Source organism: Linderina pennispora (genome assembly GCF_002104995.1).
Source record: "Linderina pennispora strain ATCC 12442 chromosome Unknown DL89scaffold_12, whole genome shotgun sequence".
NCBI classification, from domain to species: domain Eukaryota; kingdom Fungi; phylum Kickxellomycota; class Kickxellomycetes; order Kickxellales; family Kickxellaceae; genus Linderina; species Linderina pennispora.
The window spans coordinates 30793-57549 of NW_024468260.1; the positions used below are offsets into that span (position 1 = coordinate 30793).

General features: G+C 52.0%; 15 protein-coding genes and 2 non-coding genes across 17 annotated transcripts; 12 read left to right on the forward strand and 5 right to left on the reverse strand.

Moving 5' to 3' along the window:
- The first annotated feature begins 1961 nt into the window (after positions 1 to 1961).
- DL89DRAFT_269217 (uncharacterized protein) lies at positions 1962 to 2402 on the forward strand. Its single transcript, XM_040888202.1, has one exon. It carries the CDS (start codon positions 1966 to 1968, stop codon positions 2182 to 2184), a length of 219 nt encoding a protein of 72 aa, XP_040741272.1. The 5' UTR covers positions 1962 to 1965; the 3' UTR covers positions 2185 to 2402.
- A 256-nt stretch (positions 2403 to 2658) lies between these two features.
- On the forward strand, positions 2659 to 3109 carry DL89DRAFT_43219 (uncharacterized protein). The gene has a single exon (XM_040891652.1). The coding sequence runs from the start codon at positions 2761 to 2763 to the stop codon at positions 3055 to 3057; it is 297 nt and encodes a 98-aa protein (XP_040741273.1). The 5' UTR covers positions 2659 to 2760; the 3' UTR covers positions 3058 to 3109.
- On the forward strand, positions 2906 to 2979 carry DL89DRAFT_t115. Its single transcript has one exon. It is a non-coding gene; the product is annotated as a tRNA-Val (tRNA).
- Positions 3110 to 4092: 983 nt separating the features above from the next.
- DL89DRAFT_269220 (uncharacterized protein) lies at positions 4093 to 4813 on the forward strand. Its single transcript, XM_040888203.1, has one exon. The coding sequence runs from the start codon at positions 4102 to 4104 to the stop codon at positions 4711 to 4713; it is 612 nt and encodes a 203-aa protein (XP_040741274.1). The 5' UTR covers positions 4093 to 4101; the 3' UTR covers positions 4714 to 4813.
- Positions 4814 to 4889: 76 nt separating this feature from the next.
- Positions 4890 to 5637, forward strand: DL89DRAFT_43236 (uncharacterized protein). The gene has a single exon (XM_040891653.1). It carries the CDS (start codon positions 4941 to 4943, stop codon positions 5511 to 5513), a length of 573 nt encoding a protein of 190 aa, XP_040741275.1. The 5' UTR covers positions 4890 to 4940; the 3' UTR covers positions 5514 to 5637.
- Positions 5607 to 6269, forward strand: DL89DRAFT_43297 (uncharacterized protein). The gene has a single exon (XM_040891654.1). The coding sequence runs from the start codon at positions 5700 to 5702 to the stop codon at positions 6231 to 6233; it is 534 nt and encodes a 177-aa protein (XP_040741276.1). The 5' UTR covers positions 5607 to 5699; the 3' UTR covers positions 6234 to 6269.
- Positions 6270 to 6304: 35 nt separating this feature from the next.
- Positions 6305 to 8524, reverse strand: DL89DRAFT_285442 (Zw10-domain-containing protein; the record flags this gene model as incomplete). The annotated part of the gene is made up of 1 exon (XM_040889821.1): positions 6305 to 8524. One exon carries the CDS (start codon positions 8522 to 8524, stop codon positions 6305 to 6307), a length of 2220 nt encoding a protein of 739 aa, XP_040741277.1.
- Positions 8525 to 8757: 233 nt separating this feature from the next.
- On the forward strand, positions 8758 to 9567 carry DL89DRAFT_269221 (endonuclease V). The gene has a single exon (XM_040888204.1). It carries the CDS (start codon positions 8772 to 8774, stop codon positions 9522 to 9524), a length of 753 nt encoding a protein of 250 aa, XP_040741278.1. The 5' UTR covers positions 8758 to 8771; the 3' UTR covers positions 9525 to 9567.
- A 297-nt stretch (positions 9568 to 9864) lies between these two features.
- DL89DRAFT_225601 (acetyl-CoA synthetase-like protein) lies at positions 9865 to 11705 on the forward strand (the record flags this gene model as incomplete). The annotated part of the gene is made up of 3 exons (XM_040884763.1): positions 9865 to 10104; positions 10203 to 10242; positions 10324 to 11705. The coding sequence occupies 3 exons, from the start codon at positions 9865 to 9867 to the stop codon at positions 11703 to 11705; spliced, it is 1662 nt and encodes a 553-aa protein (XP_040741279.1).
- Positions 11706 to 11820: 115 nt separating this feature from the next.
- Positions 11821 to 12741, reverse strand: DL89DRAFT_294585 (Metallo-dependent phosphatase; the record flags this gene model as incomplete). Its single annotated transcript, XM_040890535.1, has 1 exon — positions 11821 to 12741. One exon carries the CDS (start codon positions 12739 to 12741, stop codon positions 11821 to 11823), a length of 921 nt encoding a protein of 306 aa, XP_040741280.1.
- A 265-nt stretch (positions 12742 to 13006) lies between these two features.
- DL89DRAFT_294586 (uncharacterized protein) lies at positions 13007 to 14683 on the reverse strand (the record flags this gene model as incomplete). The annotated part of the gene is made up of 4 exons (XM_040890536.1): positions 13007 to 13934; positions 13966 to 14174; positions 14218 to 14470; positions 14496 to 14683. 4 exons carry the CDS (start codon positions 14681 to 14683, stop codon positions 13007 to 13009), a joined length of 1578 nt encoding a protein of 525 aa, XP_040741281.1.
- A 799-nt stretch (positions 14684 to 15482) lies between these two features.
- On the reverse strand, positions 15483 to 16670 carry DL89DRAFT_225609 (Vps5-domain-containing protein; the record flags this gene model as incomplete). The annotated part of the gene is made up of 1 exon (XM_040884765.1): positions 15483 to 16670. The coding sequence occupies one exon, from the start codon at positions 16668 to 16670 to the stop codon at positions 15483 to 15485; it is 1188 nt and encodes a 395-aa protein (XP_040741282.1).
- A 2083-nt stretch (positions 16671 to 18753) lies between these two features.
- DL89DRAFT_269225 (uncharacterized protein) lies at positions 18754 to 19202 on the reverse strand. The gene has a single exon (XM_040888205.1). It carries the CDS (start codon positions 19052 to 19054, stop codon positions 18824 to 18826), a length of 231 nt encoding a protein of 76 aa, XP_040741283.1. The 5' UTR covers positions 19055 to 19202; the 3' UTR covers positions 18754 to 18823.
- A 636-nt stretch (positions 19203 to 19838) lies between these two features.
- Positions 19839 to 19910, forward strand: DL89DRAFT_t116. Its single transcript has one exon. It is a non-coding gene; the product is annotated as a tRNA-Glu (tRNA).
- Positions 19911 to 21173: 1263 nt separating this feature from the next.
- DL89DRAFT_43389 (seryl-tRNA synthetase) lies at positions 21174 to 23378 on the forward strand. The gene has a single exon (XM_040891656.1). The coding sequence runs from the start codon at positions 21627 to 21629 to the stop codon at positions 23199 to 23201; it is 1575 nt and encodes a 524-aa protein (XP_040741284.1). The 5' UTR covers positions 21174 to 21626; the 3' UTR covers positions 23202 to 23378.
- Positions 23379 to 25297, forward strand: DL89DRAFT_43388 (acetyl-CoA synthetase-like protein). Its single transcript, XM_040891655.1, has one exon. It carries the CDS (start codon positions 23557 to 23559, stop codon positions 25102 to 25104), a length of 1548 nt encoding a protein of 515 aa, XP_040741285.1. The 5' UTR covers positions 23379 to 23556; the 3' UTR covers positions 25105 to 25297.
- A 500-nt stretch (positions 25298 to 25797) lies between these two features.
- On the forward strand, positions 25798 to 26622 carry DL89DRAFT_203695 (diacylglycerol acyltransferase; the record flags this gene model as incomplete). Its single annotated transcript, XM_040884035.1, has 1 exon — positions 25798 to 26622. A coding segment is annotated over one exon (825 nt), but the record flags the coding sequence as incomplete, so codon positions are not given.
- Between the last annotated feature and the right edge of the window lie 135 nt (positions 26623 to 26757).

Genomic DNA, 26757 nt, shown 5'->3' on the forward strand with positions numbered 1-26757 from the left:
TTGGCCTTTATCAGATCATACTCATATTGAAGCCCTATATGTGAGTAGCGCATCATATCTAGGGAACTACACTGATCATCATACAGTAGAAGCAGTATTCATATCTAGCCAACTGGTAGCCTAATTTGCCATTTATATGATGATGAATACTTTGGACATAATCTTTGCACTCTCCTACTGCTTATCATAGGTATGTAATCAAGGTATGTTTTATATCATCATATATACACTGATCAGTATGTCACATCCCCTTCTACTAAGGAAGCAATAGCCTTAGCTGTATAGAGATACACTACTCTAAACTCAGAATCTACTTTTTCTATTGTTCATAGATTCTGGTTTTCTTTTTATTTTTGGCAGAATAGAGTATATTCATTCAGATATTTCATTCTCAGTGTCACCTGTGGGGCTTGTGCTTTGTATAGCAAGTACATTTGATTTGATCTATTGTGTATTTGATCGGAAGGAGCTGCTTAAAGAAGGATCAAGAAAGTTGCAAAATTTGAGATTCAGATTAAATGGCTTATCATTAGGCACAGAGGTTACATATGGATATCTCATAGTATAGAGCAGATAGCCACAGTAGTATCCTCTCTACCTATCTATATATTGTTACTATAAAAAATCATGTCATAGAATTACATTGCTTCAATAGAGAGCATAAGTGTAGTTGTGCATCATTTATAGTTGATTACTCCCTCAGTGAACTAGCTATCAAACTCATTTCTTGTCATCGTTGAGTACAAATCACGCGAATATTAACTATGCAATCAACATCCATAAGAGTGATGGCAGCGCTGAAGCGTTGATCATTTCCTTCATAATTTTTCTTCGCATATTGAATACATGATAGTACTACGTGTAGTTGAGCAACGATATGAATGAGATGTTAATATTGAAGAGCGAGTGCAGAAGAGTTATAGGTAGTGATTTCACACCATTCAAAAAATGATAAGGTATAGAAATAGCACTATGAAGCCAAAGTGAGTCAAATTTTTGCCACTTAAATTTTTCTAGTTTTTTACTCTTGTATCGATATCATACGAAGTACGATGTTTAAAGAACATCTAATGTCATACATTTATACTATATCAAGCCCCATCGAACATATATCGAATGGAAGTATCTACGTTATCTGATGACGAAGATATAGCATCAAAAAGTTGAAAAAAAATTTTGTGACTCAATTTTGCCGCCCAGTGTATATACTGATAATATAAAAAGTCATATCATAGAATTACATTGCTTCAAAGGAGAGCATAAGTGTAGTTGCTCATCATTTATTGTTGATTATTCCTTCTCCGAACTAGCTATCAATTTCATTTCCCTTCAGTGTTGAATACTAGTCACGTAAGTATCAACTATATATTCAACATCTATAAGTATGGAGGCATTGCTGAGGCGTTGAACTTTTCCTTCATATTTTTTCTTCACACATTGAATACGTGATAGTACTATGCATTGTTAAGCAGCATTGTGAATGAGATATCAATATAGAAGAGGGAGTGCTGCAGAGTTATGTGCAGAGATTTCACACCATTCAAACAATGATAAGGTATAGAAATAGCACTATGAAATCAAAGTGAGCCAAATTTTTGCCACTTAAATTTTTCTAGTATATTATTATTACTTCAATATCATACAAAGTACAATGCTTAGCGAACTTTTGACTACATATAGTTATACTATGCTAAGCCCCATCCAACATATAATGAATAGAAGTATCTACGTTATCTGATGTCAAAGATATAGTAAGTAAAAGTTGAAATTTTTTTGTGACTCAATTTTGCCGCTCAGTGTATGAACGACAGGAATACCAGTTACTGGTCCTTGCGGCATAAAGGTACTGCATTGTTGTACCACCTGCGGGCTTGGATCCGTGGGAGCTGGGTCAGGGGATATCATGGGAGTTGGAGCCGAGTCATCATGTTCATGTTCATCGGATTTGAGCATAATAACAATGTTATGCTCAACTCGGATGAGCATGAACATGACGAAGCCCACCTTCGAGATCAAGATCAAGATCAAGACCCGGGTCAAGACAACGTCACACACGCACAAGGTTCCACTCGCAATATAAACACAAGTACACTGCCTCGTCTACGGAACAAGTCCGCCCTTTATGCTCCTCTTACGGATCCTAACACAGGAATTCCTATCATACATACTACACATAAAGTGTAGTCAAGACACTCGTTGACTACTCCATATATATGGAGAAGTCAGACCGACAGGACAAGACAAGAACAACAAGCCCCCGAATATTCCTTAACTCAGAACCTGTTTTCCAATATAACCCGTTACGATCCCGACCTTCTCTCCCTGACGTCTGAGCTCCGGTTCGAGCTCTTCCAACGCTAGCTCCTTTGCTAGCATATTATCACTCCCACCGAGCGATAACAATTGTCGTGCGTCTGCGACGTCTGGGCTTGAAGCTCCGAGTCGAGCCCCCAAATTGCCCGATGACCCGATGCCCGAGTGATCGTCAATGACTGACTGCTACTGCGCCACCCGATACTCCATATATGGGTGGTATGTATGTTGCGACCTTCCATGGTTGTGCATAAGTTCCCGACGCTGACAAATGTAGTCGACGTCGCCGTGTTGGGCGGGGTAATGTCCTACTATAAAAAGTATGGATTGTTGACGGAGAGACAGGAGAGAACCAGACAGGGACAGACAGATAAGAGAACGACCGACGACCGCCGAGCAGACCTTCTATTTTTGTGATTTCAATTTATTTTACCTTCAAGCACCATTATGACGATGCCTACTTCTGCGAGTACGCCGAGAGGGGCAGGTACCGCGAGAACGAATGCCCCCAACCCTCTGTGGGAGCAGTCACCCCCGACCAGGAGGAAACGCTTCTCGCTGCAGACACGACACAATAACAACTCAAAACGGTGCGTTCATGGTGTAGTCGGCTATCACGTATGCTTCACACGCATAAGGTCTCCAGTTCGATCCTGGATGAACGCATTTTTGTGTATCATATTTTTACTTTGGAATGGATTATTTATGCTATTCCATTTTTATTGCGTGGATAATAGTCCGTAATATCTGTCCTTGGTCAATATTGCACGCTAGTGTGAATCAAGGTGGGTACTATGATTGAACCCCTTAAAGCGTGTGACTAGAAACATATGTGGTGGTCATAGTCGTTAATAAAGTGGTGTGTAGTGACGATTTTTTCTAGCAACAACGTCTGAAGTAGCTATTTTAAAGCCACTTCGACAATTGTCCACAGGTATCACAACTAATCTCTTGACTGCTAAGATTTTATTTCTCACTCCTATGTCCATTTTCTCTGAGACCATTTCGAAGAAAGTGCCAGCAACTGACCGCATTTCCTGATTTGGAAATGCGGTGTATATTGACTTTGTATTGTCGATAGGAGGCCAGGTTTTTCCTCTGCAGTTGTGAAGGTGTCCGAATACAATACAAAACATTCGGCTGCTTGCCTTCAGCTTTCTAACTAGTCATAAATCACAGCATAGTAATTGAATATTCATTTGGTTATGTAGGATTTATATGAATTTACCTATGCAAATAATATGGCCTGCAATCTGAACTTCCACTAGGGTATATTCGCTGCTCAGTGCAACATGTGAGTGCAAAAGGCTGTATCTTTTAGAGAATAAACTTTAACGCGAGACCTGCCTGCTTCTACCTTTATCTTCAAACACACTTCGAAATAAATTCTAAATTAGTCATCACACATATTCTCAGTATGGCCTTATGAAGTCGGCTTCTAAGGTAATTCGCATTAGTAAATTTATGTGATGCATGCCATATGTCATAGGATCCAAAGTGACATCACCTTGTTTGAGCCAAATACTATGCAGTGGGTAAATGCTGGCAGCATGTGGTAGTCTAACTTTAGATCCGCCAAGAGGAATCCCGATCTTAATAATCTGATTCGCCAAAGAAAACGGCCTATCTATATTTAGTGCTTTTTACCTATGTTTTTCTAGTTGCTGCCAAGATCTCATGGCAAATCTTGGCGAAATTAATCTTCGTGATTGCCACGGTCCTATATAAGCACCTTGCACTGACGCACAAAACAAGACGATCTACTATCCAATTTTTACCCAACTCACCATGACCGCAACAACCTATACAGTTTTCGCACAAGGCCACTCAAAGGGCTGGGATATCTTCGAAGGGTGCTTGGATCATTACCAGCAGGCATCCAAGTTCGGACAGCCTACATATACAGTTAGTGCCAGTCCTCTCGCATTGGTTCTGAACAAACTCGATATGAGCGAGGCAGACGCTGAGACAATTGCCCCTGGGCTTACCAATCAGGCCCCTGTGCCCGAAGTCGTTGCTATAACTGAAAAGTTAGCTGCTCGAAAGGCAAAAATTACTGGGCTTACTGTCGACTACAGAGCCATTATGCGGAAGAGCTGTCAAGCTTGGAAGTTTGTCGACGTGAACAACATCAAATACAAATGGTACCTCGTCGACACAAAGAGGCACTGGGGGCTGGAGAGCAGCAAGGGCGTCACTGTTGCTACATTTGACAGTAACCTGTTTGAGGGACAAGAGCCGGGGTATATAACGCTTCACAACAGCTTTGATGAAGATATGCGTAGCCTGGTATTTTTGTCGTGGGCGCTGGCAGCGAAGACGCTATTCCGGCGACGCCTCACCACAAGCGCATGCTCGGCGCCGAGCATCACTGTCTACTCGGACATCAAGGAGCGGTGACACGGAGCACAGATAGTTTCTGATTTATTCTACCTGGTCAGCTGATTCAGGCCAGTACTTGTATCCTTAGAAAAGTTCCAATAGCAATGCATTATCCGTACATGCACTCGCGGATTGAGTTCCTATTTGTTAATGAAGAGATGTACATGATGGGCCACGATGCCACATGAGGATTACGCGGTTCTTCTTCACCCACCTGTCCATTGGCTATTTATTATCTCTAAACGATGCCTCCAACTACATTCACTCTGTTTACTGAAGACACGTTGCAAGATTGGGTGGTGTTTGACGGACACCACGACAGCTATGCACATGCCCGGCGTTCAGACCATCTTGCATACTTGCTACGAACCCGTTTGTCAATGCTGGCGCTAAACTCTGTTCATGATGCTGCTGACAATGACGATGACGATGCGACCATAGCGCCTGTGGGGGATACGCTTTTTTCAGGCATGCGTGGCCAGGGAGGACATATCAGCGTCATTGCGACCATTGATTACTCATTGTCACGGAAAACGCTTATTACCGGTCTTGGGAAGGTATTCCAAGCGCAGCAGAGGAGCAAGCGGAATGGGTGGAAGTTTATCGGTGCAGATGGCGAAAAGTACAAGTGGAATGTGGTGGTGCCAAGAAGGCACTGGGAGCTCCACAACGGCCGGGGCGACATCGTGGCGACGTTTGACAGCAGCATGTTTTGGAAGAGGGAGCCCGGGTACTTGGCCATCCATGCCAATGTCGACGAGACGCTTCAGTCGCTTGTCCTTGTGTCGTGGGGACTGACAGCCAAGACGATCGGCTGAGCAGGCGAACCGCTGGCCAAGCACAGCAGTAATCGCATATCAGATTACACGATCACCGATTGCGCGGGTTTGTGTCTATAGTTTTTGCTGACTGTCAGGCAGCTGTGCTCGCCTGCCTGGGGCCTGTTTCTCTTTAGCGTATTATCCTTCCCCTTATTAGTGCAACACAGATAAATCCATACGGCAATGGTCAAGCTTGTTGAGGTCGAGGAGAACGAGTACGAGTCAGATTCGCAGTACACCACTGATGCTGAGAGCGACAACGAGTCTCTCATTGAGAAGGATCTCTCTGACTCCGAGTCCGAGTACGATTCGGACTTTGACGGCGAGGACGACGATGTACTTGATGAGTCGTTCCTGGAGCGGCTGGCAGCGCTCAAGGAGATTGTGCCGGCGCAGCAGCGGCAGGCGATCTCGAGCACAGTCAGCAGCATCTACAGCTGGGGCAACTTTGGCCTGCGGTTGGCAGGCAAGCTGGGGTGGGTTTTCACAAGCAGTGCGCTGCTGATCGTGTTCCCGCTGGCGCTCGAGTCGGATCGCGAGAAGATGATGCAGCAGTGGGAGGCTGAGCAGGGCAACATGGCCCAGGGCGGTCAGCAGCACCCGGGTATGGCTGGCGGTATGCCGGGCATGCCAGGCACCGCTCCTGGTATGGCTCCTGGCATGGCTCCTGGCATGGCTCCTGGCATGGCCCCAGGCATTGCCCCAGGCCAGGCTTAATCTGCAGCAGCTTCAGAGTGTATTTTCTTTCTCGAATAGATATGCCAAACAACACGTACTGAAAGACTGGGTCAGCTTGGGTGCTTGTCAGAAATAGCGTTGAGCTGCAAGGCATGTTTCTGTAAGCGATCCCAGGACGGCATATGCTTTGCAATAGGCGCCTTGCGCATTGCGGGTCGGGACTGCGTGCCAGAAACGGCGCAATAGCCGAGACGGTCCTCGAGCTCCAGCACTGGGCTGATTAACCGGAGCAACGTGCGCGCGCCCAGATCACTGATCGAGTGCATCTCGTCGATACGCTGGCAGACACAGTCAACAATTACGTCTGCCAGTAAGCCAAGCACTTTGAAATGCGTCACTCGTGACAGATTAGTGCGGCCAATGTGAGCAATTTGGTTTACTAGCCCGCAGGTGACGGTGAGCTTCGCTTCCAGCGTGTCGTACATGCCAGCGTCGCCCAGTATAGCCTCGTCAAGCTTGTCGCGCTCCCTCCATGGCCCAAGTGCCTGCATCAGCTGCTCTTTGTACCGGCCCAGCAGCGACTGCAAGCACGACTTGGATAAGACGCGGTATGCGCCTATGGTATCAATAAATGTGGCTGCGGATTTAACCACCGCAGGCCACTGCTCGCGATACCGAAATCCAAGCGTCGACAGGTGGTGGCAAATATATTCGCAGTCATTGTGCATGACAAAGGCACGCTTGGGGCTGACTAGCAGTTCGGTCGCCCACTGTCGTGGAATCAGGCACCGATACAGGGCAAACGCATCCCGCACCGCATGCAAGTAGAGCACTGCTGTCTTGGCATCGTCCTCGAGGCTCAGCCCGATCGTCTCTCGAGCAAATTCGATCAGCATCTGCGCCTGAACACTGATCGAGCAGCGGGGAAACGACAATGAGCCCGAGCCATCATCAGCATCATCGGCACTGACTGCAAAACCCTTGCCTTTGCCTTTGCCTTTGTTTTTGCCATCCTTTTCGCTCGACTGCTTGCCGCCAGACGTCATTTGACTTAGGACATCTGCCTCTGGACCTGCACCGCCCACAACCACTGTGTTGGTGTCATCAGTAGCCAATATACTAGCAACAGTAGTCAGCAAGTCACGCCGGCGCTTGTTGACATAGTTTTGCAGCGATGATCTGACCGACTCTTTGATCACTAGCGCGTCAGGGGTGATAAGACCGTATTCGAGCCATGTTTCTTCAAGCCTCAGCAGTGGAACCATCGCGCGTGTATCTGCGATGCTGTCCAGGTCAGTAGGGACTAGCGGAATAAGCAGGAATTCCTCCAGCAAAGGGCACAGCGATGTCCAGAGTTTGGCGCCAAGGTATGCATAGATCTCGGTATGGTCCTCCATTGGGTTGATGTCGTGGAATATCTCTTCGCGGATGAATCTCAGCACTGTCTCCCACTTGTCTCTGACCAGCTCACACCGGACCATCAAATCAGTGCCCTGATGTACACTGCTCTCACGCCTGTCGGATGTGAATGCACCGATATTCATAGTGGCAAACATGCTGACTCTGCTCACCGCTAACGCCTCAGCCGGAGAGCGCAGTAGGGGTACAAACCAGTGCTCCACCAGCGCGCTAGCCAGCACAGTAACCTTTTCCTTGTCCTGGCCCAGCTGAGTCAGCGCAAAGAGCAGGTCACTGATGGTTATAGGCGTCTCGTACGGAACACCATCGTAATTGGCCGTGACGCTGTATGAAACTACAAGCTCGTACACTGACCCAATGCTACGCACAGCATACATCTCCGACATCAGATAATCCAGCTCGGCTCGCAAGGCGCTTCGCTTCTTGATATACTGTGTCTGCAGTGTGGCAACCGCGCTGTGTTCAATGAACCGCGGACACTCGCCTTCCAGTCCTTTTAGCAGCTCGCCAACCTCGGCTATCGTACTCGCTGCGACTGCCACTTCACCGTGCATGATCTGCTCGTCCACCTCCTTTAGGTCAGCATGGGTCTTTGCCAGGCGCATTACCACGTCCAAGCACTGCTCGATGGTAGCAAGCCGCTTCTGGTGGTCAGCATTATCGCCTGCAGCTGCCCGTGCAGTCTCGCACTTGTCGTTCAGGGTTGCAACCTCGTCCAGAGGGTCTTTCCCGTAAAGCCTGATTGTAAGAAAGTCGCGATGATGGCTGTTGATTGCCTCGTATGTTGATGCCTTAGCCAACTCGAGCCATGTTTCGAGTAACGACAGCTGCTCCTCAGCTGAATACTTTTCAAAGTCTGCCTCCTCTGCAGCAGTGGCCTCGCGTCTTGAGCGCCTTGGTCTTTTGCTCATACCCAGCTACTATTTGCATTCAACGAATAAAGTGGAAGAGTAGAAAGTGCAACTACGCGGAGTGTAAGACGGATTTTAATTGCACTGGGCAAATTTAGGCTAGCGCTATATACATCAATCGGAATACTGGCATGTTGTGGTTGGTGGTTGATTTCCATACTAATGTTCTTTCGGAAGAGGCGCTCATGTTGGACATGCATATGGCCATGCGTGCAGACCAATTTGACATCGTTATATCGGCAGTACCATGGATCAAGACACCATAAAGCAGGAGTGGAACGAGGAGCAGACCCGGCTGCGGAAGCTGCTTGTCCAGGACGACAGTGCGCTGGATTTCAGCTTCAGTCCAGCGACCAATGAGTTTGGCGGATTAAGATATGTCGGCGGTGTAGATATCAGCTATCCACGCAACCACCCTGATCGTGCGGCTGCATCCCTGGTGGTCGTTGAGTACCCGTCGCTGCAAGTAGTGTACGAAGCATTCAAGGAAGTCCAGATTACCGTGCCATACATTGCCGGCTACCTGGCTTTCCGTGAGATGGAGGCATACCGCGAGCTGTTTGCACAGCTCAAGGCCGAGCAACCTCAGCTATCCCCGCAGATAGTCTTGGTTGACGGCAACGGGACTTTACACCCGCGCCGGTTTGGTTCTGCCTGCCATTTGGGCGTGGGCCTTGGGATTCCAACAATTGGTGTGGCCAAGAATTTTCTGCACATTGACGACCTAGATGCCGACGCCCGCTCACTGAAAAGCATGTTTCAGGGCGATCCAAGCCTGACACAAGTCGAGATGGTCGGGGCCTCGGGCATCTACGGCATGGCAGTTGCGCCGCCTGGCGCTGCGACCAACCCGATATTCGTTTCTGTCGGCCACCGTGTGTCGCTGGCAACAGCGGTGTGCCTTGTGCGTGCCTGCTCGCTGCACCGGATCCCCGAGCCGATACGCATTGCTGACCTGCACTCGCGCGTAATCTCCCGCCAAATCGAAGCTGCGGCCTGAGCCATATTCTGCCACAGCCTTTCTAAACCCCTCGCCACCAATATGCAAAAAAATAAAAATAAAAAATACACAGCCACTGATGTGCTGAAAGTAAGCGCAATTGTTTTTGCGTTACACGGGCATAAACACCCTGTGAAAGTGCGCTGCGCGGCAAAAAGATATTTTGTGCCAAGCGCCGTTGGCGGCAGTGCTTCTATCCCACGGTACACAATGCGCAACAGACTAGGGAAGTGAGCGGCAGCGCCTTCATATCTGCGCCTGGCTCTCAAACCAAGCTGCTGTCTTCTTCTCTCCCTTCTCTATCTCACTGTCTCCCAACACTGCACAATTATCGGATACAATGGTTCTCGTTTCTTTGCTCGACCGTATCGATATTCCGGAGACAAACGTTGCTAATTATGTTCTGGACAACTGCGAGCGCATCGGTGGCCCCGACCACACGGTTTTCTTGGACTCGGCTACCGGATACGCGCTGACAGCTGCAGAACTCCGCTCGTATGTGCGCCGACTGGCAGCCGGGCTGCGCCAACATTTCGGCATCAAGCGTGGAGACGTGGTTGCAATCTTTGCGAGCAACAGCGTAAGTGTCCGTAGGATGGCTGGGTGATGTGCATGGAGCCAGTATTGGCGGAGGGGAGCGCAATACTCACATCGATTCCCTATTTGCATGGGTGCTAGGTCAACTTTCCTATTGTTGTCTACGGTGTTGTCGCTTCAGGTACGTACATCAGCACCAGCTCTGCCAATTGCAGCACGCAATATAGAGCTGCATATATCTAAATTGCTGCCCCTTGTTTAGGCGCAACGTGCACTACAGTGAACCCGACATATACTCCGCGGGAGCTCGAGCACCAGCTGACAGATTCGCAAGCCACAATGATTGTGGTGGGAGGTGGCCTGCTTGACACGGCTCTGGAGGCGTTTTCCCACATGGACGACAGCGCCAAGCCCAAGCACATTCTGCACATGGACGAGGCACGCACTGGCAAGGAGGACTCGATTTTCTCAGCAATGGCTGATGAGACCGCTGGCCCTGTGGACGATGGCCTGCAGCCAAGCGACTACAGCACTACACCAGCATACATTTGCTACTCGAGCGGCACAACGGGCCTGCCCAAGGGGGTCCTGCTGTCGCACCGCAATATGGTTGCCAATGCAATGCAGATCCAGCGGGTCAAGGAGCTGGACCTGGAGCGGAGCCAGGGCAGCCGCCACGAGATATTCCTCGGGCTGGCACCCTTCTGCCATGCGTATGGGCTATCGTATGTGTTGCACAGCTCGGTGGCTCTGGGCGGTACCATCGTCATCATGTCGCGGTACTCGTTCGACGGGTTCCTGAAGGCCATCGAGACGCACCGCATCACATTTGCGTACCTTGTTCCGCCGCTGGTGTGCGCGCTGTCCAAGGACCCACGCGTGGACGACTATAACGTGTCGTCAATGCACACGGTCCTGTCGGGCGGCGCGACTCTGAGCCCGACGCTTATTGAGGCGACACAGAAGCGCCTGCCGCATGTGCGGGTGATCCAGGGCTACGGCATGACGGAGATGAGCCCGGCCATCACAATGCTGGCGACTTCCCACAATGAGCCGGCGTCGATTGGCATTTTGATGGCCAACTGCGAGGCCAAGGTGGTTGACCACGACAACAACGAGGTCGCTGCGCCAGGCGAGCCCGGCGAGCTGTGCTTCCGCGGACCCAACATCATGGTTGGGTATCTGAACAACCGGCGCGCTACTGAGGACATCTTTGACAGCGACGGGTTCCTGCACACGGGCGATATTGGGTACGTCGACAGCAAGGGCTTCTTTTTCATCACTGACCGCAAGAAGGAGATTATCAAATTCAAGGGCTTCCAGATCAGCCCGTCCGAGCTCGAGAGCATTCTGGCCGAGCACCCAGATATCGCTGACGCAGCGGTCATGCCGGTGTATGATGACAGCCAGGCAACGGAGGTGCCCAGGGGCTTTTTCGTCATGAAGGACAGCGGCAACAACGACCAGGAGCGGGCCAAGGCAGTGGTCGAGTGGCTGCATGAGCGGGTTGCTGGGTTCAAGCGGCTGCGCGGCGGGTTTGTGATTATCGACCACATCCCACGCAGCCCGGCCGGCAAGATCATCCGCAAGTCGCTCCGCGAGATCCAGCATGTCAACCTTGGCAAGGCAACAGTTGCGGCCTAGAGCCACCATTACATACAATACATGCATTGCATTGAACCCTTAGAGACTACTCGAGTTTTGGACGCCTGTGTGCCTGTGTGCCTGTGTGTTCCAAGTTCATGTTTGGGGCGGTGTTTTACAAGAAGTAGTCGGGTGCTGGCTTCTTGGCCGGAATGCCCCGCGCTTCCTGCGGGGCAGCATCAAAGATCTTGTAGTCCTGCTTGAGGTTCTCGTCAAACTCCAGGATGGCGGCGACGTTGCCACACCGGTAGCAGTAGTTGGGGGCGCTCCATACAGTGACACAAGTCTCGTCAAACATCTTCTTGTAGCCCTCCATGACCAGCTGGTGTGCGCGGGCAATCATGCTCAAGTGGTTTGTGTGCAGGAACGAGCGCACGACGTCCCCACCAAACAGGTAGCCAGCGCCGCGCGGGCTCAGGCCCCACCCGGAGATGTCCTCGGGATCCGACCACAGCAGATCACACATGGCGCCCTCGTGCGGCACCTCCTGCTTGCGGTCGATGGTGCGGATCTGGTCGACGGTGTTGATGACCGGCGACAGCCCGCCATGCACGCATAGCACGCGGTCGTCGATGATGGCCACCAGGCTCATGTAGTCGAAAACCTCGCAGCAGTTGCGCCAGACATTGGCCGACCCGTACTTGCGCATGCACTCGTCGTAGAAGCCATACACCTGTGTGATCTGCCGGCTCTCATGGTTGCCGCGCAGCAGCGAGATTCGGTCGGGGTACCGCACCTTCAGTGCCAGCAGCAGCAGAAACGTCTCGACACTGTAGAACCCGCGGTCGACAAAGTCGCCCATGAACAGGTAATTTGTGTCCGGACACTCGCCTCCCACTTTGAACAGCTCCTGCAGGTCGTAGAATTGCCCGTGGATGTCGCCGCAGATAGTCACGGGCGCGTCGACCCGCTGGACGTTGCTCTCCTCGATAAATATCTCGCGCGCCTTGTTGCACAGCTCTTTGACCTCGTTCTCTGTAATGATTTCGCAGCGCCGCAGCTGCTCGATTTGTCTGTCAAGGTCGCTCTGCACCATCTGTGGGTAAAGGCTAAATGAACCTGATTGCGAGAATGTGTGTGTGGAAATGTAGAAAGAAAAAAGCGTGGAAGGGCAGAGGCAAGAGAGGCCAGCCAGTAGCAGAAGGCTTTTTTTTTTGCGCGGCCAGCAGGCGCACATAGCAAGGGCCACTCGCGCACCCCAGTGGACTTTTGTTGGGCTGGGGGAAGAGCCGGTGGCTGCGCTCGGTGCCAAAAAACAAAAACAGAATATGGGTTTCTTTACAGACAGCATAACCGAACATTTATGTGATGACAGTGGGGACCTTGCGGCCCGTGAAGGCCTCGAGCTTGGAGATCTCCAGGGCTCCGTCGACCAGCGGCTTGAGCGCAACCTGGGCGTCCAGGTCCAGCTCCTTCCGGTCGTAGCGCTCAATGTAGATGCGCACGGTCGCCCCGTGCGAGCCAGTGCCCGACAGGCGGAAGATGACGCGCGACGTGTCCTCGAAGATGACGCGCACGCCCTGCTTCTTGGACACGCTGTGGTCGATGGGGTCGTGGTACTCAAAGTCGTCGATCTTGGCGACCTTGTAGCCGTGGAAGGTCTGGCCGACAACCTCGTTCTCGCCGCCCTCCTGGGCCAGGCCGCGCAGGCGCTCCATCATCTTGTTGGCGCCCTCAGACTCGACCTCCTCGTAGTCGTAGCGCGTAAAGTAGTTGCGGCCGTACTTGTGGTGGAACTCGGACATGATCGAGCGCACAGACGCTCCGGGCTTGCCCTTGTTGGCAAAGGCAATGATGTTGAGCCAGGCCAGCACGGCCCAGATGCCGTCCTTCTCGCGGATGTGGTCCGAGCCGGTGCCGAACGACTCCTCGCCGCAGATTGACAGGCGGCCGGCGTCCATTAGGTTGCCAAAGAACTTCCAGCCAGTAGGCACCTCGAAGGCCTCGAGGTTCTTGGCCTTGGCGACCAGGTCGATGGCGCACGACGTGGGCATCGACCGCGCCAGGCCCTTGAGCCCGCCCTTGAAGTACGGGATGGCCTGCTCGGCGTACTCGGCAATCAGCGCAACCGAGTCTGACGGCGTGACGAACCAGTCGTGGCTGATGATCATGTTCCGGTCGCCGTCGCCATCAGACGCAGCACCGAGGTCAATCTTCTCCTTCTCGACACGCTCGACCAGCTTGTGGGCGTAGATCAGGTTGGGATCAGGGGTGCGAGCCACCAAAGTCCTCCAGCGGCGTGCACTGGTCCAGAGACGACTCGGGGAAGCCGAGCTCCTCGACGAAGATGCGGCGGCCGTAGGGACCGGTGACGCCGTTGAGGCCATCAAACAGCAGCTTGAAGTCGGCGTGCTCGGTGCGGAACGACTTGATCAGCTCAAAGTCGAAGATGGTCTTGATCAGCTCCACGTAGTCGGCGACCGGGTCAATGACCTCAACCTCGAAGCCCTCAAATCTCTGCGTGCCCACCTTGGACAGGTCCACGGGGCCGGCGAGATCGACCACCTTGTACTCGGAAATAGTGCGCGTGGCCTCGTAGATGGCGTCGGTGACGGCCTCGGGCGCGGGTCCAGCCGTTGCGGGTGTTGTACTTGATGCCAAAGTCGTTCTCGGGACCTCCCGCGTTGTGCGAGGCTGTGAGGATGATGCCGCCGTCGGCCTCGCGCTTGCGGATGACAGCCGATGCAGCCGGGGTCGACAGGATGCCGTCCTGGCCAATAATGAACTTGGCGATACCGTTGCCAGGCGCCGATGCGGATGATGGCCTGGATCGCCTCCTTCAGGAAGTACCGCCCGTCACCGCCGACGACAACGGTAGCGCCCTGGGGACCAGGGGCCGGCATCGCGGTGAAGATGCCCTGGACAAAGTTCTCGGTGTAGTGCTCCTGCTTGAACACAGCAACACGCTTGCGCAGACCAGAGGTGCCTGGCTTCTGGCCCTCAAAGGGCCTGGTAGAAATAGAACGCACAGAGGCCATGGTTTGTAAATAAAAAAGGGATAGAATGGCGGAGAACGAATACAAAGGAGAGCTTGAAGAAGAAGAAAAGGAAGAAGAGCCGCTGGCCAGGGGCCTTTTATACCACCGACGCTTTGTTTTCGGTTAAGCAACTGGCTGTTCACTTCGTCCTCCCCCCCCCCCCAACCCTACAGAGCGCCAGCACCACCGCGCAGCGCTGCCTGGGCGTGAATGGACCTGGGCGGATGAGCCCGAAGCTGACTGGCTGCCTCGAAAGCATCCTCCTGCCGAATAGTGACTATTTGTTTCCCCCAAAAGAAAATCGCCGTCCATCAGCAGAATGTAGGCATGCTGTCCACGGGTGGCGATAACGAGACGCTGGCGGACCACTCTACGACACACCGTGGTTGTGATTGCGCGATAAACCGCCTGGCCTGTTTTTTCTACTCAGTGAAGCTGGAATTGGTGGGGAGGGACCATGTTTTGGCGATAGCAGCCCACCGCACGTTGGCCACCAGCCATTTCTGGGCATTGCCGCACGTCGCGTGTTCAGCCGTCCACTGTTTGCGCATCAACCACCACCACACCAGGCCACGGCGCTACTGCTGCTGACTCGGTGTTTTTCGCGGGCACTAACCAGCCAATTGCTTACGCATGCCGCAGGTGACCGTTGAGCTCAAACTAAAACAAGCCCAGGCAAATCCTCAGCCTACACCTCCCCGATATCTGGCGATTATGCAGACAATCCGCCAACGACTGCTAGCCATCGAGCTCTGATCAGCACATTGCCTAAAAGAACACGAAAAATACGAAGACACGACTACATCGATGGACCGCCGGTCTCGCTGGACGACGGCGGGTAGCCTGTGTTGCGCAGCGATGTCAGATACGCCTCCCACAGCATCACCACCTCTTCCTGCGTGTCAATCAGCGACGTCAGATATGTCTCCACGGCGGCCTGGAAGTCGCGGACGCGGTTGAGGTCAAAGCGCACCATCTCCTGCTTCACCAGCTTGGACACGTCATCAAAGGCATTGCGGTCGCCCTCGGTGCGAATCTCGGCGCGCGCAATCTCGCCCTTGGTCTGGAGCAGGCGCTCGGGCGACGCCCGGCCCTGGTGCTGCACATACCCCTCCAGCACCTTGCGCCGCTTGATAAGATCAGCCAAGCTGTTCTGCCACCGCGTGTATGCACGGCCACGCGCAGCAAAGGCCATGCGCACAGCACCAATCATGCGGATGTATTCGTCGGTTGTGAGCTGGAACGCGGCAAAGTCGGCCACGCCCTGGCGGCTCTGCAGCACCTTGAGCTTTTGCTGCAGCGACCCCATGTCGGTCAGGCAGTTCGACAGCGTCTTGTTCAGCTCCTGCCCAGCCATCTTCAGGTACGCCTCACCCAGCTCGCCATGGGCTATCGACAGCTCGCGGCGCTGGCGCTGCCCGTACTCCAGCGCCCGCAGCAGCGCCCGCAGCTCCTGCTCTACCGCATCCAGCTCCTGCATGCGTCGCATGAACCACTCGTCCTTCTCCTTGTACTTGGCGCCGCCCCACCCATCGCCAAACAGCCCACTCCCGCTGCTACTGCTGCCCAGCGACGTGCTGGTTCCGTTGATCTCCGACGCTATCCGCAGCTCTGTGATTGCTCGTGCCTTGGACGCAAAGTCGTCGGCCTCGAGGAACAGCCGGAACGCGTCATCGCACCACAGAACCGGGTGCTCAGCAATGCGCACCAGACAGCTCTCGAGCCCCGCCCGCCGCGACTCGACAAACTCGTCCTCGAACCGCCCCATAGACTGCTTCTCCGGGATCGCCGGTACGATGATGCCCGGGTGCCGAGCCGCCAGCTCCTGCGTCAGCCAGTCAAAGTCCCGATACCGCCGCCGCACGATCATCTCGCTCTCGCGGAACATCGCCGCGCTGCTCTGCGTCTTCACCTTGTACGCTATGTACGACTTGAGCGAGTCGCTGACCTTGACCGGATCCATTACGTGGATACTGAACCGTGGCATCTGGTCTGCGGGAGTCGGATCGAGCGACTTTCGGCGCTGGTGCGCTCCCAAGTACACCCGTGACGTCGACGCCCGGTTGCCACCTACTGACCCTGAGCTCAGCCGCTCCGATGATGGCGTGGACGTACGCGATTTGCCACCCTCGATCTGCTGTCGCGCGTTTGCTGTCTGCTCTCGTTGCTGAGCCTGCGCCAGCTGTTGCTCGTAGGGATGCGGTGGCGACGATGCTGCTGCAACTCCTGCACTGTCCGCCGAGCCGCTGGTGTTGTCTACTAATGAGGCCCTCGACTGCGACCGCGTCTGCCGAGTCGCCCCCATATTCCCACGCCGCGCTGCTGCCTGAGACGGCGGCACATCGAGGCTCGCCCTGCCAGCTGTCGCAGCAGCAGCAGCAGCGCTAGCTGCTGATATGCCACCTGGCTCGCCGCTCTCTGCTGCCGCTGCTGCACTGGACAACGGGTCAACGAACGGGTCAGACGACGACAACTGCTGCGAATCAAGCATTCTTGGCGACCGCAACCCACGTCTAATCACACCCACCCGCCGCGCCGCCTGCACCTGCACTCCATACCCACCCAGCGGCGATGCCCTGGTCGCTAGCTGGTCCTTTGACGTCGGTGTCGTGGGTGGTGCGGTAGCTGGTGATGCTGTTGGGCTGGTGTCAGTTTCCTCAGCTAGCTCTTTGTGTGCTGCTATTGCCAGTCTTTTCGAGTTCTTGCGACGCCGTATTGCTGGTCTCCCTAGACGACTCATTTGACGCAACATCTAGCTGCTCAAATTTGTTAGGCAATATGTCCTCTCCCTCGTCGTCTGTCTCGTCCCGCCTAACTGTCTCCACATGTAGCGACCCGCCCACCTCGCCCCAGGGTGAGGTGCCATCGCTGAACGGGTCCATCTCGCCAATGTCCAGGCTGAAAGGCTGCTGTTGGTTCCCAAACCCACCGCTAAACAAATCGTCGTCATTCATTTCTGTCCAAGCTGTGATTGTGCCAAGAGTAAGCAACAAGAGTATAATACGAGTGGTTTGTGAGCCAGAAAGGGGAAAGCTGAGAATGCCTGGCCGCTTTAACCCTGCTGCTTAAATAGTGCATCGTCACGTGGCGGAGCGTGGATACACACAGCCAATAGCCTACGCTTCTCTTTCAGGCAGCAAGGTCCTGTGCAAACTAGGTCTTGGCGTTCAGCGAGTACGATCTAACGGCCATGCATCTGCCATGGTAGCATACTTGCAGTGCATGAGGTGAGGCATGTAATACCCGGCTGTCTACAATGATATTGCTAGTGCTCATTCAAATATCTCCAGCTATTATCAGAAGAAAACCACCATTTAGCATATATTGAGAATGGTGCCTCATGGTGTATTCTATTTTGTCACTTCTGTCTGGACCCTTCATTGCATTAGATGCAGAAAACAGACTAGCATCTGAATCTCTTGAAATGTTTACAGCCAGTCATAATCTGCTGGTTGTACGCATTTTTGTCGAATATCTAACGACAGCCATCTGCACCCTGCTTCGGCTCAAGCCCTGGTTCAACACGGCGTATCTGCTGCTGAATTTGTTCCTAGGGATGCAGGACTCCCAGCTTATTTTTACTCGTTGTCCATAGACATGTGCAGAAGATACAATAAGTCGCAATACCATTGATAAAATCTGTATAGACAGAGAAATCAAATATACTTGCCCATTCCTACGCTCATACTTGATAACTGAGCTTACGCGCCGCTCCAACATAGCAGTTGAGGAATCTGCCAAGGAAATCATCCACGCTGTCGGTGTTATCACCTATAAAGAGCCATATTGGGCCGTGTATCCTCTCACCGCTGCAGTATCTTCCAAAAGCCTCGCACCTGGCCATGGTCGACTAGGGCCAGGAACCCAAGTGATTCAGGTATGGTCCTTCCTATTTACGATCTGCACTGTGGTTCCAAATCCACATGATTTCAGGAACCCATGGATCATGACCCTTGGGCCACAATGGCAATCCATACTATTCCGGGCGGCTGGCGCCACTACTTAGACGGGCACCCGCCCTTTTCACCTGGTGATTTCTCCTTCCTTCTTTCATACAGCATATTTCATACGTTCAATATACGTCGTGGAAAGGTGCTTGGAGAGTAAACGTGTTCTAGACAGTTGCAGGAGGCTGTCTATCTAAGTGTACCGTACCCGAGACACAGCATGCATAGAACCACCAATGTGTTGTTGGACTAGACCATAAGGTGGGAAATACAGGGCCGTGAGGAGAGGCAAAGCCAAAAAAGGAATGAGTAACGCAATACATGATATGTCGATATGTGTGTATCTTCGTTGAGTCTGCGTTGTGAACGAATCCTCCAACAACGATGTATCAGCCCAGAAGTGTGCAAACTGTGTGAGCTTCATATAATCAAAAGGTGACAGTCAACGATTGTATTTACATATGAAAAGCAAAAGAAAATGGAAAGGATGAGAGTGAGCTTAGATTTTCTATACCATCACTCAGGTACCACAGCCAAAATTTGATGATAAATGAAGGCAAAGTAAATAACAGGAAATAAACCTATAGTTCAAGATAATTGGATATTGATATTCGAACAACGATTGTCTTTGACATTATAAACTCTTATATTAAACATTGTCTACAGCAATGACATTTCATTAAGCCGAGCACCTTTTACGCGGTCACAGCGTGGCATATAAAGCAGTAATGGATACACAGCTAATTTGAGTTGTGCCTGATTCAACATGTCGAATATATGAAGTAGGATTCAAAGCATCGATGATCATCAAACTATGATAAATGAATCATAGCCAGAGTGATATGAATATGCCAACTAGTAAAGCTACACAAAGTAATATTGCAGAACCTGGGAGGACGTGAAAACATCAATATCCCAAGGTCATGAGAAAAATAAATAGGTATACCAATGGATGTACATATAAACATGATACTGAATTGTTTTAACAATAATACGATTTGGGAAATTAAGCATATACACTACTGCACTGTACATGTAAATAAGTAGAGAGGCTTTCATATTTATTCATAGTTTCAGCTGCTACAGGGCCACGAGTGTCAGAAAAACTAAACAAAGGATTGAATTATCGACCATATCTTTATGGATGATTTAAATTGCCTGTAACTCAGCGGTTTGAACGGTGGTTATCCTGAGAAAAGCGCTTTAAATCCGCAATGGTCCAGTGGCTAGGATCCGACGCTCTCACCGTCGTGGCCGGGGTTCGATTCCCCGTTGCGGAACTTTTTGTTTTTTTTGCAATCGCTGCTGAATCCGGTGGCAGTCCACATTTGTCTCTCATTTAGTAAAGCGCTGCAAGTACTTGTTTAGCAAGATTGTCTGTATGTTGCTTTGAGGGAATTTGGTGGTTTTTTATAGCTGGCATTGTCGCTGCCTGTGGAGTGCTAACTTAATCAATGTGAACTCAAATGACTCCCAGCTTAGAGTTAACCCATTCTGGACACTATGACAATACACTACTGGCCATTTTTAGTGCATTAAATATTGAGAGTAAATTATTATTGATGTATTCCAAAGATGCAGTAGGTTGTACCACATAATATGATTCCTGCTGCTAGGGGGTACCAAGAACAATTTATCAATGCACTGAGTATGAATAAAGAATTCCAAAGTTTACTACAAGTATGGTTGGTACTAGTACTCCATACAAATCAATAGCTTGGAGAGAAATATAGCAACCCCTGTTCCTAGACAGGGAGGGATAGGGGTGTTGACTATATAATATAAAAAAGTTCTTATTGACATAGTGACTAAGATAGTAAACTGAGTAACTCAAAAACACTATGCAATATATACTTCTGTTATTAAGAGAAATATCTAGAATCTGCCCTTACTAAATGGGCTTTATACTTAAAGGATTATTATATTTGAAATACATAGCAGAATCATGAGAGTCCACTAGTCCAGTCTAATAACATTTAAGTACTGATCTACTCCCACCTCACTATGCCAATAACTAAACTATATAAAATCAGACCACAAGCTAATTAGACCCTCCCCTTTTTCTCTAGTCAGTCTTATTTCACCTTTTATTTTGCTCATATATATACTTATAAATACTCATCCTATCCCTAAGGTTAATATAGGGGGTTATTATTAGACTTATAAATTTTAGTATTTTACAATTTTAATAGATATTTAATTAATTATTTTCAGAACAGATTTTTACTACTAACTATTTTTATTATGGTTATTATTAATTGTTATATCCAGATTGTTTCTGTGCTTATAAATGATTTCTAAGACACAAATATTTTTCTTACTGTTTTACCCAAACTACTATTGGCATTTTAGAAAAGTTTTAGTGAATATAACTTCCTTATAGTTGCTTAGCCATATCTATTGTGTTATTGAATTTTGTTGCCCAATGATATTTAACTCCTAAATATACAATTTTTTTCTTTCTAGTTGAAATTATGTTCACTGAAACTTTTCCAAGATGCTGATAGCAGTTTGGGTGAAAATTTTATTTCACTGAAATTGCCAGTAGTTTCAACATGAATAAATAATTGTTATGCAGATATCTAACTCTGAACGACCTCCAGTAATAGTAAACAGGGCATCTACTTTATAATGCATTCGGCTGTATTTGCCCTGTACTTTTGTGGCATCCGCTACCAACAGTATTCTATTATACTAGCCGCAGCATAGTGGAACTGTAATATCATATGCTGGTTCGGCTAAGCACTTAGTGTGGTAGAGTCAGGAGAAAGACCCCGCTGGCTTGCAATTTGTGCCTGCAGATTGGCCGCGCACATTTCTTCCGAATCGCCTGATCGATTAAGACCGCATTAAATCTAAGGCTGACCTCACCACCGATCTGGATTCGCTTTTTCACTAGCAGTTTCGCTGGTTGGTCTCTTTATCTCCATCACCTCTCGTCCTTTCAAATTCACTGTCGCAGCTGCAGCTGTTTGAATAAACAATTTCCTTGCATAATGACGCTGTGCCGGCTGCAGACGCTGCTTCGTTTACCTGTCCACCGACGCCAGGCACTCGCGGTCAAGCTGCTGAAGCGGACACTGATCCAGCCGTCGTTTAATTACAAATATATCCGGGACAATGCAGACGAGCTGCTGGAGAATGCCAAGCAGCGCAACGTACATGACGCACAGCCTCACCGAGTAGGCATTCTGTATGACGAGTTTCGGGATATAACGTCGCAGATCAACGAGCGCCGCAGCGAACTCAATGTCCTATCCAAACAGCTGGCACAGCAAGCCAAGGACAAGGGGCTGCAGGTCAACGCTGAGGAGCACAGGGCGATGATGAGCGATCTGCGGAGTCAGGCTAAATCGTGCAAAACTCTGGTCCAGGAGCTTGAGCGCAAAGTCAGTGGCGTCGAGGCACAGCTGATGCATGAAGCAGCAAAAATCCCAAACCTAACACACCCGGACACACCAGTGGGTGGCGAACTGAATGCGCGAACAGTCAGAATCGAAGGTTTGCTACACACAGTTGACCGGATACCTAACAACCCAAGCGATCTGTCACATCTGTCCAGTGTCGAGTTCCGCGATCACTACGATTTGGTACGCGACCTTGATATTGTCGACATGCAGGCTGGAGCGCAGGTAGCTGGCAGCAGGTTCCACTACTGGAAGGGGGCTGGGGCGCTGCTTGAGCTAGCACTGGTGCAGTATGCAATGACTAGAGCGAGCGCAGCAGGATTCATTCCGCATATTACTCCCGATGTCGCACGCAGCAGCATTGTTGACGCATGCGGGTTCCGGCCGCGCTCTAGTGCCGAGGAGCTGGAGCTAGACAATGCGCTCAGTGGCGATCTCAAGGCTAAGGCTAACAACCAGCCATCGGGCGAGGCCAGCCAGATCTACCGGGCCATCCCGGTTGCTGAGGAATCACGCAACGACGATAATAATGACTCTGACCCATTGTGTCTGGTTGCTACGGCAGAGATTCCGCTGGTGGCAATGAAGCAGAAACAGATCCTTGATGGGTCAACACTTCCATACGCAGTGGCTGGACTCAGCCATTGCTTCCGTGCCGAGGCTGGTGCGCGTGGACGCGACACCCGCGGAATCTACCGGCTGCACCAGTTCACAAAGGTTGAGCTGGTATCGCTCGCGCTGCCAGAGCAGAGCCAGACCGAGCTGGAGCGCTTGGTGGGCTTCCAGACAGCACTGTACCGAGATCTGGGACTGACGTTCCGCATCTTGCAGATGCCTACGCATGAGCTGGGCGCCAGTGCATTCCAAAAGTTTGACATTGAGGCGTGGATGCCTGGACGCAGGGCGTGGGGGGAGATCTCGAGCGCATCGAACTGCACCGATTACCAAGCGAGACGGCTCGGCATTCGTGCTCGTGTGGCTGGCGGGGATGGTGGACCCCCGGTGTTTGTCCATACGCTGAACGCGACGGCGATTGCTGTGCCGCGTTTGGCTGTGGCGCTGCTCGAGTCGTTCCAGCGTCCGGGCGGCGAAGTGGTTGTGCCGCAGGTGCTCCGGCCGTGGATGATGGGCATGGATGTGCTCAGGCGGCCGGCTAGCAGCTGATATTAGCAGGGCAGCTAGCAGTTCCTTTTTGGCGCACGCATGTGTAGCCTGCAGCCCAGTGCAGCATGCAGCACATATTGGCAATGCACAGACATGCGCGACATGCACACCCCATGGCATCCGTGTCACCGAGTGGGAGCCGAAAATTTAATCATCCGGCTTCCCGCCAGGTCCCCTCAATGGGGAGTTTTGTCGGACAAGGGAGAAGCGGTTCGGTTTAAATATGCGCTCATCCAGCCCAGTCGCCTGGCCCCAATTGACTTTTTCTCCTCAGCTTTAATCTCTGCTCTTCTGCACTAGTGCTGGTAGCTTTTTGGTTTTCGCATATTAATTGACGCCACCCTTCCAGCCAATAATGCCAGTGAACTCACCAATCGCCAATGTCGCGATTCCAGACCAGGACATCACATCGTACTTCTTCGAGCAGGCGCAGCGCCGGGTAGACCGGCTGGGCACGCAGGGCTGCACAGAGCCTGCAATTGTCACCGACGCACAGACCAAAGCGACGCTGTGCTTCTCTGATATCAAGCACCAGGCACGGCGAATCGCTGGATTTCTCCGGTCGCTTGGGTTCGGCGGGCCGGCTCAGGGCAGTAATCTACCTGACGGGCTCAACGACGTCGCTGCAGTGCTCGCGCCCAACGACATTGCATTCAGCGCCATCCACTTTGGTACGCTGATTGCAGGCGGCACATACATGGCCGTCAACCCCCAGCAGAGCGTGCAGGCCCTGGCACACCAGCTCAAAGACGTTGACGCGCGTGTTGTGTTCACTACAGCCCACCTGCTCCCGGTTCTGCAGCAGGTGTGTGACGCAGCAGGACTGGACATTCCCACATCCAACATTGTTCTTATCCAGGGCTGCAGCGACGGATTCACAACGCTGGACACGGCCATTGATGGAGCTGCTGCCATTGAGTCCCACCGAGTCACCAGTCCAGAAGAGCTTAACCGGGTTGCACTAATCGTATACTCGTCGGGAACGACCGGCAAAGCCAAGGGCATCATGCTAACGCATCGCAACATCGTGTCCATGTACGTCATGGTGGGCGGATACTCTGCGCGCAGCCACGCACATGGCGACAGCGACTCTGCTGCCAGTGTTCAACCACAGAGCAATGTTTTGTCAGCCTTGCCGCTGTACTTCCTGTATGGCCATTGTGTGCTGTGCTACCAACCGCTGACCAGCGGCGACCTGATCGTACAAATGGCTGGGTTTGAGCTCGACCCGTACCTTGCAGCCATCGACTCATACAAGATCAATCGGCTGAGCCTGACACCGGCAGTTTTATACGACATCGCAGCAGGGATTACAAAGATGGGTGGCATTGCACAGTCAGCAGCAACTGGAAACAGGTACGACATTGGCTCTGTCAAGATGGTCGGGTGCGGTGGGGCGTCGCTTCCGCATGCGCTGAAGAAGTCGTACTCGCAGCTCCTCAATGGGTCGCCGATTATCCAGGGCTATGGCATGGCCGAGTCGACGTCGATAATCGCCGGCAGTTCCTGGGCTACGCCGTGTGAGGGTGCTGTTGGAGTGCTGTATCCGAACAGCTCAGCCATGGTCATTGGCACTGACGGACAGGAAACTGGTGGGTTTGGTGAGCTGTGTGTGAGTGGACCCCAATGTGATGCATGGGTACGTCAATACTGCCACGTCACCAGTTGCCAGCGGCTTTTTGCGCACAGGCGACTATGCACGCGTGAGCACCGATGGCCATGTGTTTTTGCGTGGACGACTTGCCGACATAGTGTATACAGCAGAGGGAGCCGTGGTTCCTACCGATGTGGAGAATGCTCTGGCCGACTGCTCGCTGGTCAGGGATTGCGCTGTCAAGGGCGAGGGCCCGAAGGGTTCGGCGATGCCCGTCGCCTATATCGTGCCCAGGGAGGCTGCTGCTAGCGACAATACGCTGCAGCAGATATCCCAGTGGGCCAAGACGCACACAGGAGTCGCCGTCGAGTGCAGGGCGGTCGAGGCTATCCCGAAAAGCCCTGCAGGAAAGGTGCTCCGCTATTTGCTGGGCCAGGCAAGTGCGCAGTAAAGCACCGCCAAGAGAGCTAGAGTTTGAGAACCAACTTTGCTGTCTTGGCTGTGCCGGTTGTGTGGCCAGAAATAAGCACTTACTGCTGGCTGGAAGGCAGGGCCAGCAGCAGGGCCGCGTGCCTCCGCATCCTCTCCAGGCGTCTAGCAGCGCACGTTGCCTCTTCCAACCTCATTGCCCGCCTTTTTGCTAGTATACAGCTTCACTTTGGAATTCACCATTTTCGTACTCTCATTTCTGTGTGCATGGCCCGTGTAGAGACCGCAACCTGTATGCAAGGGACGCCAGACTCGCTGGGCCACTGTGCCGGGCTTGCCAAGCGCTTACTCACTGACAGCCCTGTCAAGCTCCCGCTCGCCAGTGAGTCCACCACAGCCGCACGGCCAGAAGCATGGTCAGCGTCCGAGTCTGCCGCAGCTCTGGGCATCAACCGGCGAACCCCCAGTTCAGCACATGGCTCCACAGGAGCAGAGACAGAAACCGAGCCGCTGGTTTTCGATCCCGAACCCGAGGTTCTGGAACTGTCGCGGCAAGGCGGACTAGCAGGCATCGTGCAGCCGGTAGCTGCAACAGTGTTCACAGCCCTGATATTTGTGCTGCCCGTTCTTTTCATTCTGGCCTTTGTATATCTGCCGTCGCTGCGCATCCCGCTCGCACTGTATGTAGTATTCTGCTACAACGACCCGGCCATCAGCAATGGGGTAGGGCGCCCAGCATTGTGGGTGCGGCGCTTGGGTATATGGCGGCACATCAGTGCGTACTTCCCGGTGCGTGTGGTGCTGGAGCAGCGCCTGGATCCGAAGCAGTCGTATCTCCTGGGGATTGCGCCGCATGGCATCCTGGCCTTTGGCGGACAGGTCGCAGTGGGGGCGCAGAGCAGCGCCCTGTACCGTGCACTGGAAGGGACCACAGTGCATGTAGCTGCACTCCGTCCAGCATTGACACTGCCAGTGTTCCGCGACTACCTGCTGGCACTGGGAGCGATTGCATCGTCGCGAGCGGCGATCCGCGAGTGTTTGGCGCGGGGAAAGGGACACAGCGTCGGGATCGTTGTGGGCGGTGCCAAGGAGAGTCTGTATACAAACCCAGGCCACCGCAAAATCGTCATGCGCCATCGCAAGGGATTCGTGCGGGAGGCCATCATGGCTGGCGCTCCGCTCGTGCCTGTCTACGTGTTTGGCGAGAACGATATCTTCACACAAGTCATGCACCCGCCATTGCGCAGGCTCCAAAAGTGGCTGCAAACAAAAGTCAAGTTTGCACTGCCAGTATTCTACGGCCGCCTTGGCATGGTGCCGCGCCGCTCTCCGCTGACCGTTGCCATAGGAACGCCAATCGCTGTGCCCAAGATCGAGGCACCGACTGCAGATGAGATAGACCTGTGTTCATGCTGACTTCATCCTTCAAATGGGCCGCCTGTACTCCAGGTTCCAGCCCATATACGATCCGCAGGGCGGAGACCTTGTAATCATCTAGTGCTCAGCTAGTTTATCCGTGCTATTTGTAATACT